At 39.3% G+C, this 15,515-nt stretch overlaps 2 protein-coding genes across 7 annotated transcripts in view; both read right to left on the bottom strand.

Annotated features, from left to right (window-relative positions):
- Window positions 1–491: 491 nt before the first annotated feature.
- Window positions 492–3,939, bottom strand: sinhcafl (SIN3-HDAC complex associated factor, like). 2 transcript variants are annotated; one of them, XM_082553215.1, is made up of 6 exons: window positions 3,838–3,939; window positions 2,562–2,723; window positions 2,233–2,332; window positions 2,032–2,146; window positions 1,294–1,447; window positions 492–1,186 (listed from the first exon to the last, which is right to left on the bottom strand). In XM_082553215.1, the coding sequence occupies exons 2-6, from the start codon at window positions 2,687–2,689 to the stop codon at window positions 1,009–1,011; spliced, it is 675 nt and encodes a 224-aa protein (XP_082409341.1). In that variant the 5' UTR covers window positions 2,690–2,723; window positions 3,838–3,939; the 3' UTR covers window positions 492–1,008. The 2 variants fall into 2 exon arrangements, with proteins under 2 accessions (XP_082409341.1, XP_082409342.1); XM_082553216.1 differs by having other exon boundaries at window positions 1,294–1,444.
- Window positions 3,940–4,626: 687 nt separating this feature from the next.
- The window catches only part of dennd5a (DENN/MADD domain containing 5A), a 33,433-nt gene continuing 22,544 nt past the window's right edge, over window positions 4,627–15,515 (bottom strand). For all 5 annotated transcript variants that reach the window (XM_082552468.1, XM_082552470.1, XM_082552469.1 and 2 more), the window contains 11 exons: window positions 15,347–15,434; window positions 15,169–15,256; window positions 12,206–12,334; window positions 11,567–11,688; window positions 11,335–11,480; window positions 8,605–8,723; window positions 8,333–8,514; window positions 7,996–8,078; window positions 7,091–7,214; window positions 6,591–6,759; window positions 4,627–6,136 (listed from right to left, as the gene is read on the bottom strand). In XM_082552468.1, the coding sequence (XP_082408594.1) occupies window positions 5,953–6,136; window positions 6,591–6,759; window positions 7,091–7,214; window positions 7,996–8,078; window positions 8,333–8,514; window positions 8,605–8,723; window positions 11,335–11,480; window positions 11,567–11,688; window positions 12,206–12,334; window positions 15,169–15,256; window positions 15,347–15,434 (1,434 nt within the window). In that variant the 3' untranslated portion in view covers window positions 4,627–5,952. The remainder of the gene's footprint in view (window positions 6,137–6,590; window positions 6,760–7,090; window positions 7,215–7,995; window positions 8,079–8,332; window positions 8,515–8,604; window positions 8,724–11,334; window positions 11,481–11,566; window positions 11,689–12,205; window positions 12,335–15,168; window positions 15,257–15,346; window positions 15,435–15,515) is intronic.

The raw sequence follows: 15,515 nt of genomic DNA, 5'->3' as shown, positions 1-15,515 counted from the left end.
TAGAGAAATGTATCTGATCAAAGAGATGTGAACAATGTGAACATGTGGTAAAAAAGCCCGTTCTTTTCTTCTTGTTGTTAAAGTACATGTTTTAACAATGTTGGGACACACAAAAGCATTTTCTTTTTTTAAACAGACGTAGTGGTTTTCTATTCCTGTTATTGTTTAAAAAAAAAAAAAAAGTTTCGATGTTCCAACAGCCAAAATATTGTATTTACAAAATCCACTAAAAAACAAAAGCAAAAAGCAACAAACAGGGATGTACTGCATGCATGGTCGAACCACATCTATCAGTTAATGTGCACACACTGCTGAACAAATTTAAAATGGAGTGTTTCAAACTTGTGGCATGCTAAAGCTGTATACATGTCCAAAGATTACGTGTTCTCATCTATATACACATATTAAAAGATCATTAAATCGATAAAGAACAGTTATACTAGTGATCCCCGGTGTCAGGAAAAAGACATTTTTGTATTAAAAATAAAAAATAAAACAAAAATTCAAAGATTCATTTGCACTAATAGACAAAACATAGCAAAATGTTGAAGTCACGCCACTCACAAAAAAGCTGGTGTCTTTCATTTACACACAATTTGACAACTAATGAAAAACAAAACAATCCTGATATGTATAAAAAAGGTGACAAAGTATTTACAGAAGGATGATCATGTCATAAAAACAAAAATTATAATCCAGAGTCAAAAGCAGAGCTTTAGCAAAATTTGTCTCCTCATCCTATAAATAACACTAATGCCCTTAAGGTTTTTTTTCCCCATTTGTGCTTTCTATAAAAAAATAAAAAGGAAGGAAAGTAAGAAAAATCAATTCTTTACAAAAAATCTTAAAAAATACCTATATAAAAAGGAATATTACAAAGGAAAAAAGGTCTACATAACTGTCTATGGGAAAGAGGAGGAGCAGAAATGAGAGGTCTACCACTGGAGACAAATCCAGGTGGATGCCATGGATAACCCCAACAGGGAAATTCAACAACAACAATAGCATTCACCAGGTTTCTTTTATGTCTTCTGGGTGTTGTGTGTCCGGCAAGTGTGTGGCCACTTGCGTGGGCGATGTCAGTGTCTTCTGTTTTTTGGAACTGCAGCAGGGCTTGAAAAGCCGGGGATCAATAATCACCTCTCCAAACCGACCCTTGTAGACAATCCCACAGCACACCTTTTGTCTAAAAAGTTAAAAGGTGAAAAGTTACTTAAACAATGCTTAATCTTTTTTTCCGTTTTGAAAAAGATATAAATTTTTTTTCTTCAGTGTAGTCAACGAGTAGCTTGCCTTTTCCAGTAGGAACGGTCCAAGAAGGAGAAGATAGAGGGAGCTGAGCGTCTTTGCTTGGACTCTATGTCTGAGCCATCATCTGACTGGTTGCTGTAACTGGGAGACTGGGCAGGAGACACGCTGGAGGTCGTGCTGTGTGCATCAGAGTCTGCTTAGGAAAAGGGAATATATTAAATATTATCATATTTACATTTGTTTGGTAAGGTTCTGTTGAATTCTAAATATTTTAAGACAGTAATTTAACCGATCACTTATTTAGCAGAAAGTTAGCCACCATTTCTAAAACTGATCAAAACTTTTACACTTCATGGTTCAATGACTGTTTTTGACAGCAAGTCATCACTTTTTGGATTTTAGAGGAATGAATTTGCTTTTTTTGTCCTACTACACAGTTACACATGATTATATTATTATTAGTTTTTAAATAAAATTTGATCAGTGAATGACATTTATCCAGCACCCAAATTGGCAATTAATTCTAATTAACTTTCAGCCCTGAGATGAGCCTGAAGCTAAACAGCGTGCCCTAACCCAAACAGCCACCAGATGATGCTAGCAGATGCTTTTAATTAGCCAGAGAAGACAAACATAACAAACCCAAGACTGATGGACAGTGAGAATGAGCTGCAGCTAAAGTGTTTAAAATCAGTTGTTTGAGGGCTAAGAAAAATGTATTCTGCATCTGTCAAGATTACTAAGAATAGATCACGGTTTAATGTTTTTAAAATGACTCACTCTGTCTCTTGAACTTGTGCAGCTTCTTTAGCTTGCTTTTCTTCTTCCCATCTCCATTTTTTATCTTCTTGGGTTTTGTCACCTTAAAGCCTGGACCTGCTCTTGCATCCACCACCTGAATTAGGTTAGACACAACAAGTCAGCAGTCCATTGAATGGGACAAATATGCACTAACAGTACCAATAAGTGGATATAACTTACATGGTTCCAATTTTTTTTGGAGCCAAGAGGCAGCTTTTTCCACCTTTTCACCAGTAAGACACAGGCGTTGCAGATGTCTCCAACACGATCCTCAGAGAGCCTTCAAAGAAAGAAAAAAATACACAAAAAAAAAAAAAAAAATATATATATATATATATATATATATATATATATATATATATATATATATATATATATATATATATATATATATACACACACACATTAAAAAAAATACATGAGTCATTAATAAAGTATGCAAAAAAGAAAAAAAACCTCAAAAAAACGAATGCACAGATAATTCAATATGAATAAATGCGAGCTCTTACCCAAAACACAGCCTGAATGTCTCCTCATATCGACTGCTGTCTGTGAATCGAGAACTGGAGGACTTGGTCTTGCAGATGCAACAGCCTTCGTTACTCCTGTAGATCTTTGACTTGTGAAAGCCAAACATAGTCTATTTCTTGGTCGGTGTTAGGGTTAAAATCCTGAAAACGGAAGGAGGAATAAAAATATGAGCACACGATCGGTAATTGTCCCAGTCCCACCTTTTCTAAGCACCGTGGATGTCTGCAGACAGTTGTGCTTTCTACTGCTAAAAGGGGGCGGTCCCTACACGCGCACACATACAGATCTAGGAAAACCCGTCCACAACCTCACAATTATAATAAATCCTGCAAGAAATCACTTTTTTTAAAACTAATCGAAACATAAAACTAATAGTGCGCAAACATCTGAAAATGCCCAACTACATTTGGCTAAAGCCGTAACGTTGAGGAATTTAAAGTCAAGTCACGGGAACACCAAAACACCAAAAAAACAAAACAAAAACAAGACAGCACGAACACTAAACGCACGCTATATCGCCATGTTATCGATCGTCTTATCACATAAAGAAGATCTGAGGATCATCCACGCGGATGCGGGTCCGAGTCGGGATCTTAAACTTTCAAGCACAGCTCGGTTAACGTGGGGACGTCACACGAGCAGCGTTTTACACTCGGTAGCAGGCATTAATACCACTTTTCCAAACATCACTGCATGGATTATATATTTTACTATCTAGCAAACGTTAACAAAGTGAGATTGCGAGCGATTACACGTTGTTTATCAGGAGATTGGTGTGCGCTGGGAATCCGAAACAAAAAGCGGGCTGTAAGCGGCGCTTTCTGAAGTGAACAAACAAAAAGCTACCGTGCTATTCGTTAAAATGCGCATCTCTAAATAAGTCATACTTATCAACTCATTGCATTTAGTGAATGTCACTGAAATTTTTAACAAAATGCAAAAAGTTGCAACGAACACATCCTTCCCTTTAAATTCAAACTTTTGCCCGCTAGAGCGCCAAATATGGTTCATTGTTGTTAGCCCTTAGCATTCCAGCTAGCCTACTTCGCTACCAGCACCACGCCACGCTCTCGTTCACTTCCACGTTATCCCCATTGTCGAGACTGTTAGTCTTAAACGTTTGGCGCGTGACATATGGAAAAGCACACGTCAGGTCACCACTGCACCACATTACGGCTACTCTTCACGTACATAACGAATAAATAAAATCTCATAAATGTAATATCAGTGGAAGAGACATAAGACTGCACTTACCGAACAAAAACTTTGAATCTTCGCCGTGTTCCTTTCCCGCACTGCGCATGCTCTTACTACAACTGCATACAGCTGGTCATTAGAATACATTTGCATAAAAAACCGGAATGAAAACGCAGAGCTTACATGACCATATAAGGCGTGCAGCCGTTGGGTTTGAACCTGATTCCAACCAATCGCTGACCCCTTCGCGTACTCGCCGGAAGACATGAATTCTGGGAAGCGTAGTGAACAAGCGAGGCGTTGTGCCGTTGTTAGATGTGAACGGACTGTCTTGAAACTCAAAATCCCACAAGGCACATGGCCGAAGCCTTTAAAGAAAAACACCTCTTTGATATGGCGCGAAAGAGTTTGTTTACATTTTCTCAGCCGAGAAAAGGCATTCAGCGGAAATATGAATGTACAACAGCCATTTAAAAGCTATCAAATCAAGACTGCAGGACCTAAAAAGCTCATTCATCTAAATTATACATCTAAATATGCATTTAAGCTTCCCTTTATTGCACATTTTAGTTACTGTAAGCACTTTACTTGAATTCAGGGCAGTAAATAAATTCATTATAATTAAAAAAAAAATATATATATATATATACACTATTATCACTATTAGATTAATCAACAATTCTGTTAAATGTGCCATTTCATTTAAAAAAAACAAAAAAAACAAAACCTAATTTCTAAAGCCCAAATTCATATATTTAAGTTTTTCTCTAGCAGCTTGTAAAACTCCAGAGCTCCTGGAGCAAATAATATAAATGTGTTAATGAAAAACAAAATCACCCATTTGAATGCATTACAGAGGCTTTATTCTTAATATATTTTTACACTGTACACTGCTGCTCACTTAGTAAACACTACATTACACCGCTATATCAATAAATGTACAACTGTATTGGAAAACAAAAATATATATCTCCCAAGATGCTTGTGTGTCGGGTCGTACACAGATGGGTACAACACAGTCATTCCAGACGTTGTTGGCACAGGTAAGAAGTCCATCACATATTCTGCACAGTAAAGTGAAATGTCTATAACGGAGGAGGGCCTGGGACCATCTCAAGACGCCCTGATATGGAGTTTACAGGGAGTTTAATTTCTCTTGTGGATATTGCATAGCAAGAAAACATGATGCGAAGGAAGAAAAATAAAAATCAGGAGACGACGGGGGCGGGGGGGGGGGGGGGGGAGACAGTCCTTTTGCTCCTCACATGGGAAGCAGGAGATCATTCCCATCACAGGAAGCCTACTCAGATAATCACAGTTTTTTATGTTTGCAGAAGACAACAGCAAATGTAGTGTAAGAGCTGTAATGATGGCAGGAGAAAGGGGCTGGTTGGAGGTGTTAGCATGAAGGTTGTAGTTGTGATCCAGGTCGCACAAAAAGCAGGGTCGAGCATCTCTTGGAGAACTTTGGGGTTACTTTTCTTAATCGCTGAATACAGGCTTAAAACCACACACACACACACACACACACAAGGATCTTCATCTCTGCTGAAGGTGCTCCTTGTGAAAGATTTTGCATACTTGTACTTCTATCAGGGAAAGGCCTGAATGTAACAGCCCACGTGGTGAATCACCTAACGCTCTACAAACTTCCCTGTCATACACACACTTACAAAGCATACATCCACATCATTTGCTCTAAGCTCTGCGTTATGACATTGAACTCGGAGTTGATAACAGAGCAAGCAACTTGACCAATTTAACAAAATAATACTGTTTTTTTTTCCCCCCTCTGAAAATATATTAACAGTTTTGATCCCCCACTTTCCCTTAAATATAGCCGTCGCCAGCAGTTCACGATAACGGTGAAAATATTCAGTTTTCAGTAAAACATTATAGCACAAGTAGGTCAATAATGTGTAAATCATGGTTCGTAATAGAAAACATATTTTTAAACATCTAATGGCAACATCGTCAAGGATAAAAATAACAACATATCTGGAAAGGCTCATTGCACTTAATATATGGCAAATGTTAACAGTAGCTTTAATATAAGCCAGAAAGTCTCCTTTGTTCAAGCCTGTTCCTGCATATAAAAGGTTCAGTTATTCTTTTTAGTGGTCCCCAGTGATCGTCCTGGTCAAGTCCAGTGGGTGGGAAACTGGTTTGGCTTTAGATGCCAACACCTTTGACGAGTGAAGCCTCCAGGGTGATGTTGAACTCCTGCAGAGTCTGCAGTACTCTGATCAGAGCGTTTACCAGCGAGCGGTCCTTAATCAGTGCAGTGTCCTCATACATCTGAGAAGTGATCGGACAATCTGCGAGCAGAGCGATCCAGTGATGGAGCAAATGGTCCCTGACAAAAGATGACACATGTGGAGTTAACAGTGTAGCTTAACACGTGATGCAGTTTTCAATAAAAATCACAAGCTGTGGTGGAATAAAAGCAAACTACATTACACTATGCTTAAAACCTGACATCAGTGTATCAGCAAAGACTGTTTTATGTCTCGAGCTTCACTAAGAAGTTTTATTGCATCCACTTTGAACACTCAACTTCCTTTTTGTCCACAAGAATATTAACAGTGTTCTAAATGTTTATTGAGTCCTTTATTTAGTTTATGGACTTTTTCATCTCATCTTTTGTGCGGATGTTTTCTTTTAACGCTTATACACGCTAACAAGCCAAACTAACATAACCTCTCTAATTTTGGCACAGTCACATGTCGATGGGCCCAATTACTCTTATTAATTAATGTGTATTATCTCTTTTTAGATGAAACATTAGCAGCATACGTGGTCCTTCCTACCTTGCGCCCAGACAGACGAGCATTTGGAACTTCCCGTCCTTGCCGATGTTTCTGGGAGCGTTGTTGATGGCGCGCATGAAGCGGCAGAAGTGGCGCACTCTGGTTTGCCAGTTTTCATCCGGGGTCACCTCACGCTGCTCAGCACTTTCAAAGTAAACTTGTGCCTTTTCTGTGGTTTTTTTTTTTTTTTTTGTAAAACAAAGGAGACCACTCAGTTAACAGTTTTTAACAGTATTTAAAACACACACTACACCTGAGAGGTAACAGCAAAACATTGGTCTACTTTAACAAAAAAAAAAAAATGTGAGGCCTCTTTGAAATTAAAGCATTTTTCAATAGAGTAACAATCGATCAACATCAACAGACATTTCCAAAGTACTCGTACACCACAATGTACTTTGCAGATTACTGCAGTTGGTTGTTGTTCTTTATTGGGACACAGGCTTTTTACCGTTTGTCATTCAGTTATGCAGGATGCAAGTACAAGCTTGAGTCCTTACCCAAAAAGTCCCAGATGAAGACATTTTTAAAGAGTCGCGGTGATTTGAAACCGTGCTGGAAAACTTGCTCCAGAGCCCAGACGAGGCCGTACTCCCCACAGAGCAGGAGGGTCAGGCTGCCTCTCTGTGGAGAGAGCAAAAATACATGCATGCATTTAGAGCTCGTTTCAAGTTGCCTCAAAATTGCTGACTGTTTTTTCCTGAAAATGCCAATTTAATGGATCAGCTATCCCATTAAAATGCCAAACCACCTTCCAAATATGTTGCAGGAACAGACAATGGAAAGGATCATTACTCCACAGCTTTCTCTGTGGTCATATTTAAATGAATGAGAACTCCAAAACATTTAAATCATCATTAAACTAAGAGACCATATACACACACACACACACACACACACACACAGTATAGTAGGACACACGGGAGAATACAAAGCAGACTTCAACGTTATTGTTCTGTTGGTGTGTTAAGGAGGTAGAGCAAAAGTGAAGGGGAATTCCCAGTAAAAAAAAAATCCTTTGAAACTATAATGAATGACTTTTAAAGCCTGTAATCAGCAGCTAAGTTACAACACACTTTAAAAATCTTCAATTGCAGTTCTCCTTCTCCACCTGCCCGAGTATGTAATAATTATCAACATTCAAGTTCTATTTTAGTTCCTCCAGAAGAGGAAAATTAACAGACAGCACTCTAGGTCAAAATAATAATAATAAGCTAAATAAGATCATTAAAAAAAAAACAAAAAAAACCAGCACAAATCCCTCTTTTTTATATTTGAACTATAATACAGGCAGAACAGTTACTGAGGGGGGCTGGGGCCACCGGAGCAGACGGCTGCTTTTTTCCCCATTTGTGATGAATAATAGAAGTACATGTTTGGGCCTGTCTAGACTGCCGTCTCTCACCTCCTTCTCTGGCTTGTGGAAGTGCTTTACAATCCCATTGATGGCCTCTCCCACTCCCTCCTGGATCTGACCTGTGTTTAGCTCTGGATGAAAGAAGAAGAAAAAAAAAAAAAAGTTCAACAAAGATACTGAGAGACAACACAAGCAGACACATGACGGTAACTCCCAATCCAGGTTTAAAACAATTTGTCGTTGTGTTTTCTCGTTCAGGCGTTTTTGGGTCGTTTCTTTTTTTTAAGGCAAGATTTTAATCATTAGCAGGTGAGGAACAGCTAAATCCCACATCAAAGGGTTTTTTTTTTTGTTCTTTGTAGAACAAAACGCTCTACAAACTCACTTGGTTTGCTGTTTGGCGAGATGGTAACAAATCTCCTCATCATTCCCGGGGACTGCTGCATGGGAGGTGTGCGGCACATCCGTTCATCGTTCTCCGAGCTGGGGGTCATCAGCTCTCCCACCAGGATCCTCTCCAGGCTGCCGTCATCCACGCCCTTCCCCAACCAGCGGCCGCACGGAAACCTGTGAGATGAGCACGCCGAGTCGATTTTTTGACAACCAACTGGCCAAATCGGTATCGGGTTCATTTTTCCACCAGGCGGTAATGCTTACTTGTAAGTGTGCCCCGTGATCTCGTTGCGGACCACAACACACTCCACCAGCCACTTCGCATAGAGCCCTGTGTTATCATGACCCATCTGCACTGTGGTGAGTTTGCCCAGGTTCTGGCACTGAGACAGAAGGACCCAGATTAATGTCAAACACCCAAACAAAAAAAAACAAAAAAAATCACATTTAGACTACAGAGTTTCTAAGATAAGATACACAATCTTTTTTCCAGAAGACATGAAATTCCTGTGTTAGAGAAGCCAGAACATTAAATAGAATATATATCAAACCACTTTAAATAATCCAACATAACTCAATGATACACACTTTGTTAGCTACACCTGCAGAACCTCTTGTTAATGCAAATATCCAAGTATCATATGGCAGCAACTCAATGCTTTCAGGCAAGTAAACATGGTCAAGATGACCTGCTAAAGTTAAAACTGAGCATTAGAATTGGCTAAAAAGATGATTTAAGAGACTTCTGCTGGTCTGAGCATATCAGAAACTGATCTACTAGATGGGTTATTCTTAAACAACCCAAGGTTTAGAGCACAGGTCTGAAAAAGAGAGACTACTGAGTGAGCACCAGTTCTGTGGGTGAAAAAGCCTTATTGACCCCAGAGGTCAGAGGAGAATGGCCGGACGGATTTGAGGTGAGAAGGAGGAATTAATAAGTCATATAGTGATATTTTTACAACAAAGGTATGCAGACGAGTGATTTTTGGACGTACAACATGTCGAACTGTGAAGCAGATGGGCTCCAGCAGCAGAAGACAACAAAAGAATGGAAAAATGTTGCCTGGTCTGATGAGTCTTTTGCTGCAATATTCAAATAGTAGGGTCAGAATTCGACACGAGCAACATGAAAGCATGGATCCATCCAAACTTGTATCAGTGGTTCAGGCTGCTGGTGGTGGTATAATAGTTAGAAGGATATTTTCTATATTGACCCCGATACAAAGTGTGTACAGTGATCCCTCACTATAACACTGTTCACCTTTTGCGGCTTCGTCGTTTGGCAGATTTGTTTTTTTGTGTGCAATTTGCATGCTTTTTAATTTTTTTACAGCACATTTTTAATCAGTCTCCTCTGTGCCACGTCTCCTTTACAGTACAGAATGCGTTCAGCTTGTCAAATTTACATAAATCTTCGATCGCTAGCAGTGTTACTCTGAAGTGCTGTACTGTATGTTTGTAAGTGTTCTCCCCAACATACACAACAATGTCAATGAAACGTTTTGCACCGTCAAAGGCACCTGCGGTAGTGAGAGGTTTTACAGCCTTAAAACATCTATAATAATTAAAAAAAAAATAAAGTTGGCTACTTCACAGATTTCACCTATCGCGGGTTATTTTTAGAACGTAACTCCCGCAATAAACAAGGGACCACTGTGTTGTAAAATGCACTTAAACTGACTACTCAAACGGCCTCCACAGTCACCAGATCTCAATCAAATATGGGGTGTGGTGGAACGAGAGATTCACATCAGAGATGTGCAGCTGACTAATCCGCAGCAACCGTGTGATGCTATCATGTCATAATGGAGGAAAATCTCTGAGGAATGTTTTTAGCACCTTGTTGAATTTATACCATGAAGATTAAAGACAGTCTTGCAGACAAAAGGGCGTTCGACTAGTACTAGGCAAGGTGTGACTACAATACAGGAGGTTAAGTAAAATTTTAAATAAAAAAGCTGAATATAATACAATAAAGTAAATAAGCTTAAAAATATAAATAAAGAAAAATCTATCAGAATAAAAATCGCTTGCTAAATATAATAAAAACCAGCACAGCAAATGTCAGGTGGCATTAAAGTGACTGAGTATACAGAGAGTGTAAAGTGTAGTACACAGTGCAGGGTTGAAATATAGCTAACGAGATGAGAGAGCAGATAATTCTTTGCTAGAAAAACGTGTTGCATGTGAAGAGTCATTGCACGAGGTATGAAATATTTCCTGTGTCTATCTTTATTGAAGTGGAGCTGAACAACTCTGTGTTTACATCTCTGGCTTCTTTGCACAGTTGGAGGAGAAACGTTTGAAACAAAAACACCATTTCACCAAAACAGTGTGGCAGAGAAAACAATGGCAGTCAAATTGTTACCTGTGCAACTCATCCAGCAGCACAACTGATTGATTTTAGCATGAAGTGCTGTGAAACTGGACATTTTTCCTAGAGTAAGCAATTTAAATCAGAAGTCTCAGAGTTTGTGTGCCCAGGGGTCTTTCATCAGGGAGAGTTTCTAGGGACTCATCATTGTAATCCAGATAAAGCTGGTTTGCCTTTGAGTCACATGCTTGCTGCCAATTACTCAGGCCACACAGCACTTAGAACAGTTTGGGAGAAATTACATTTGATGAGTTATTTATGACAGATGGTCAGCTTCTACTAGAGAGAGCAATAACTGTTTTATTAGTGCAGTTCACATTTGTATACATGCACTTTTTAATGATAGACCACTGTTTTATTATATTATAAGTGGATTACTTTGTGGACCCTTCAGCTATTGCTTGTAGATATCAGCTGATATCAAGTCCCTGGGGTCCAAATTTGATAACCATCGATTTAGATAATATGGTTAGTAACAGAGTTATATTTCTTTCCATCTGTGCTGCTTTCTTCCCTAATTGCAACACTTACTTTTTTGCAAATTTACTTACTATATTATCCAATTAAGAACCCAGTTGTAATGCAGTGGAATTAGCCTTTATATGAGAATTAATACCAACCTCAAAAGTAATCTCCAGAGTATTTCTGGGGACCTGCAGGACTCCGGTCTCCGCCAGCTCACCAGAAACACACACCCAAGGGTTGGCTGTGAACATGGAGCCACCCAACTTCTTACTCGGAACAACCACCACGTGGTAGGGGATCACTGAGAGGCAGAGGGAAAACAAAGGTTACACAATGAACTGAAATCCATAAAAGCTGGTTGTTCATGGAGTACAGGGTCAGGCTCACTGATGGTTGTGAAGACGTTGGTGAAACAGAAGTAATCCACAGCATTAAAGGACAGGAGGTGGTAAAGAAATTGCTCCTTCTCATCGTCACAGCGCAGGAAGGCGTAGCGCTTGTATAGTTTCCTAAAAAGAAGAAGATTGTTAGAGAAATTAAATAATTTCTGCTACGATTACAATTAAAAGATAATAATGCCTTGGTATATACAAGCACAAGACATGATCATTTTTGAGGTAAATGGATGACAACGTGCACACTGTTTAGCATTAGGTGAAATAAATACCACTGTAAGGTCAATAAAAGGCAGACAGAAATCCCCTGACCCACTTTAGTACTCGGATATCAATTATGAAGAAAACTGTGAATTATTTATGTAGAGGGGAACTATAGCATGATGCTCTGAAATTTCAAGAGACTTAATGCATTATAAATGGTTAGATCACATCTTCATTTCATATGACACAGACATTGCTTCACAAAACAAAGAAAGAAGGTCAGATGAGCACACACAGCAGGGAGAAAAACAAATCCAAAGATCTTTAATCTGCATCAGCGTGACTTATTGCAGTTGTTCTGACAAATAGTGACCCTGCGATAAATGGAAGCACATATAAACTCTGCTGTTTGTGTCCTTTTGCTCACTTTGTAAGCTCGTGATCTGAAAGCAGCTGCTTCAGGTGTCTGGAAAGGAGCTTCTTCTCCATAGAGAGACGAACCCAGGCTCGGGCCTTGCCCACATCTGTCTTAATCTCGCTTATGTTCTGAATGTGCCTGCAAATAAAAAATAACAACAGATTTAGAGATTAGAGGGAGGAAGAACTGATGCTAGATATCAGACATAGAAAAATTTGATTCCTGCAGTGTCACAGAAGTGCAAGGATAGGCAATACTTCAACATATTATCAACAATTTCCAGTCAATTTTATTCATATAGAACCAAATCACAACAGAAGTCTCCTCAAGGTGCTTTATATTGTAAGATAAATACCTTACAATAATACAGAGAAAGCCCCAACCATCAAACAATCCCAATGAACAAACACTTTGAGGACAGTGGGAAGAAAGAACTCCCTTTTAACAGGAAAAAACCTCCAGCAGAACCTGGCACAGGGAAGGGCAGCCATCTGCCGTGACAGGTTTGGAGTGAGAGGACGAAGAGAGCCAGAGATGAATAATAATTCATGATTAAATGCAGAGTGGCGTGTAAGCACATAAAGAGTGAAGAAGAACTAAAAGTCTGATATCTGACATGAATATATCTTGTTTGCTCTCAGTGGAACAACCAAGGTGATATGAATGGATTTATACAGGTGAACACACAAGTGTGTTGTCTAAATTTAACTGTGTAAACTTAAATTAATTTCCACCAATCTGGAAACCAAGCTGCCATCGCCTGATGATTTACTGTCTGGGGGCAATGGACAAATGTTTCCAGGCTCCTGGTGTAGCTACATATTTTCCAGATAAGAGATACTTTATATCAGGCCGAAGACCTCCTGCTCAGTCCAATCATGTTTCCAGTCATTTCTTTATAAGAAGACTTTTTTTTTTTTTTTAAGTGAATAGAAAGCTAAATAGCTAATACACAAAAATGCATTCTTGCTCTCTGTACAGACCTTTTGATTGTATGTAGCCAAAGTTCACACTCACGTAGTTGTTGCACATTTATATGCAGAATCTTCTTAAAGAGATTCAGATTCAACAATTCAACTCAAAGAAGGAAGCAGATATAAACAAATGTTGATGTTTAAAAAGCTTCAGCACCCTAAAAGAATATTAATCTATCAACATTGTAAGAAACTGACAAATGAAAAGGCTGTATTAATTAACTAAAAAAATAAAATTTGAAAAAATTTCAGCATTGCCTTTCCCAGTCTGACAGATAATTAAATACAAAGTATCCTGAGATGCTGTGACCTGGCTCTGTGTAAATAAAACTGTAACTGATGCTGTTACACACAGACCAAAGTCTGTCTCTGTTCGCCCCATGTGATGTTTCCGCCGTGGCCGTCTCGCCCCCGCGCCATCGCTCCGAGCCACTATCACGTCTCTGACGTCCAGACACATTTCCTTCCACTCCACCTGTGCCATACGCGCTTCTTCTCCACCTTCCATCCCCCTCCCCGTCTCCACCCTCCACGCCCAATCACGTCAAGTAACCCAGTTTTCTGTGCTCGTTATCGCCATAGCAACAGTGGGAAACACCTACTACATGAAATGTTATTATTAAACGCACTGCAACACACGCGAAGCTTTAAAAATGTGAGATTAACTCCCTGTTAGGATTAAATGAAGTATTATGATGGTGGTTGCCTCTTTGCCACCGTGTCTGTGACTGTGCCGTCAGACGTTTACGTGAATGCGGAGGAGGCTCCATCCACCAGTGCGGAGTCGAGCTGCATGTTTGTGCCCCAAGTTGACCCCTCCTCTCCTTTCCACTCAGTCAGACTGGCGGGAGGTCTGGTAATTAGGCTGGAAGTAACACGCTGTTACACATACACACACACTTACGCTGTGTCGTCTTCAAACAACGCAACCCCAGACTCCTCAACCCTGGCTGGTTATGGCGGGTAAACATGACGAAAGTGATGCAGACACACACATACATGCATGTTGAAGCATGTAGATATAGAGCTGTCGATGATGTTAAAACTCTTGGTTTTTAAAAAGAATAGACCAGATGACAACATTTTGATCAAATTGGGGCAACAAGGCTGGCCTGAGGGTCTGGGATGGTGATCAGTGAGGGTTTTTCTGTATGTCGTGTCCTCTCTCCATCTATGCAGTCGCATATCTCACGGGCTCCACAAAGGTGAAACTGCTTTTTGTATAACACGACTACTACGGACAAAATACTCACCTTTATGCCTTTTTTGTTTTTAATATGAGAGTCTACACATGTATATATGAACTGTATAATTATGTGGGATGCATATTTATAGGTTATTTTATTTAATTTTGTACTTTATTTGAATTTTTCTGTACTGCCTTTTTCTGGACCTTTGCAATCCTGGATTTTTCTAACAGCTTACAAATTATCTTTATTTTGTTATTATTATCATTAACTAAAACATACAGTTATAATATGCATAGCAGAGGTGGATCTGGATGTTCAGTGCAGTGGTAGGAATTAAAAAATAAATAAATAAATTCTGATTAGAAAAATAACATCACAGCATTTAAGCAGAATTACTTCATGCTTTTGTTTATATCGTAAAAGTAATAAGAAAATCCTTCTCTAAATATAAATGCTATTATATTAAACTAATGGTATTCCTGCAAATACTGCTGGTTTTATAGTATTTTGTTTGGAGAGACTATAGTAATAATGTAACCCCACAGTGAAATCTGCAAGTTTTATGTGTGTCTTATTTCAGGATATTGGAATTTTGGACGCATGAGGATACACAGGATCAGCCCAGATTATTATGATAGGGATATAATAACAATATTGCGTTCAATGGTCTACCACAGGGGGGCAGTATCAGTCTAAAATACATTGGTCTGAAGGTGCCCATTTCCAGAACATCTTTGAGTACTTTGAGCATGAAATGATTTCCTCTTTTATTCCTTCGCTGAGGTGCACATTTCAGCAGATGCCTCACCTCATGTCCTGGATCAGGGAGATTTTCAGGGGAGGCATAACCGATCCGCCGCCGTCAGATTTACGTCTCTCGGTGTCATGAATGAACCCTGGAGTAAAAGAAAGAAGCGTAACTGAAGCAGAAGCCATCGGTTTGTTAAATGACTGCGATCATCAGCCGAAAGGATTTTTGTTCTTACCTGGAGGCCCTAAACTACCTGGGGTTGCATTTTTCTTCTCTTTGCTGTCCTGGTAGTGCAGCAGGTGGGACCACAAGGCAGATTTACCCTTAAAAGAAAGAGAGAAAACCGGCATTAGTGCTACACATCCCCCGAGAGCACTGTATGTTAAAACGGGTGTGCATGCTGA

This window comes from Aulonocara stuartgranti, assembly GCF_965226115.1.
Source record: "Aulonocara stuartgranti genome assembly, chromosome: 1".
Classification (NCBI taxonomy): Eukaryota; Metazoa; Chordata; class Actinopteri; order Cichliformes; family Cichlidae; genus Aulonocara; species Aulonocara stuartgranti.
This window is presented reverse-complemented; position numbering and strand designations above follow the sequence as displayed.

Bases quoted from the DNA above. Each gene is read 5' to 3' on its own strand.
- sinhcafl (XM_082553215.1), bottom strand. From the start codon at position 2,689: ATGTTTGGCTTTCACAAGTCAAAGATCTACAGGAGTAACGAAGGCTGT. The intron at 2,333-2,561 runs GTAAGAGCTCGC...CTTTCTTTGAAG, and splicing joins ACATTCAGGCTGTGTTTTGG to GCTCTCTGAGGATCGTGTTG. The intron at 1,187-1,293 runs GCAAGCTACTCG...TTAACTTTTTAG, and splicing joins GACCGTTCCTACTGGAAAAG to ACAAAAGGTGTGCTGTGGGA.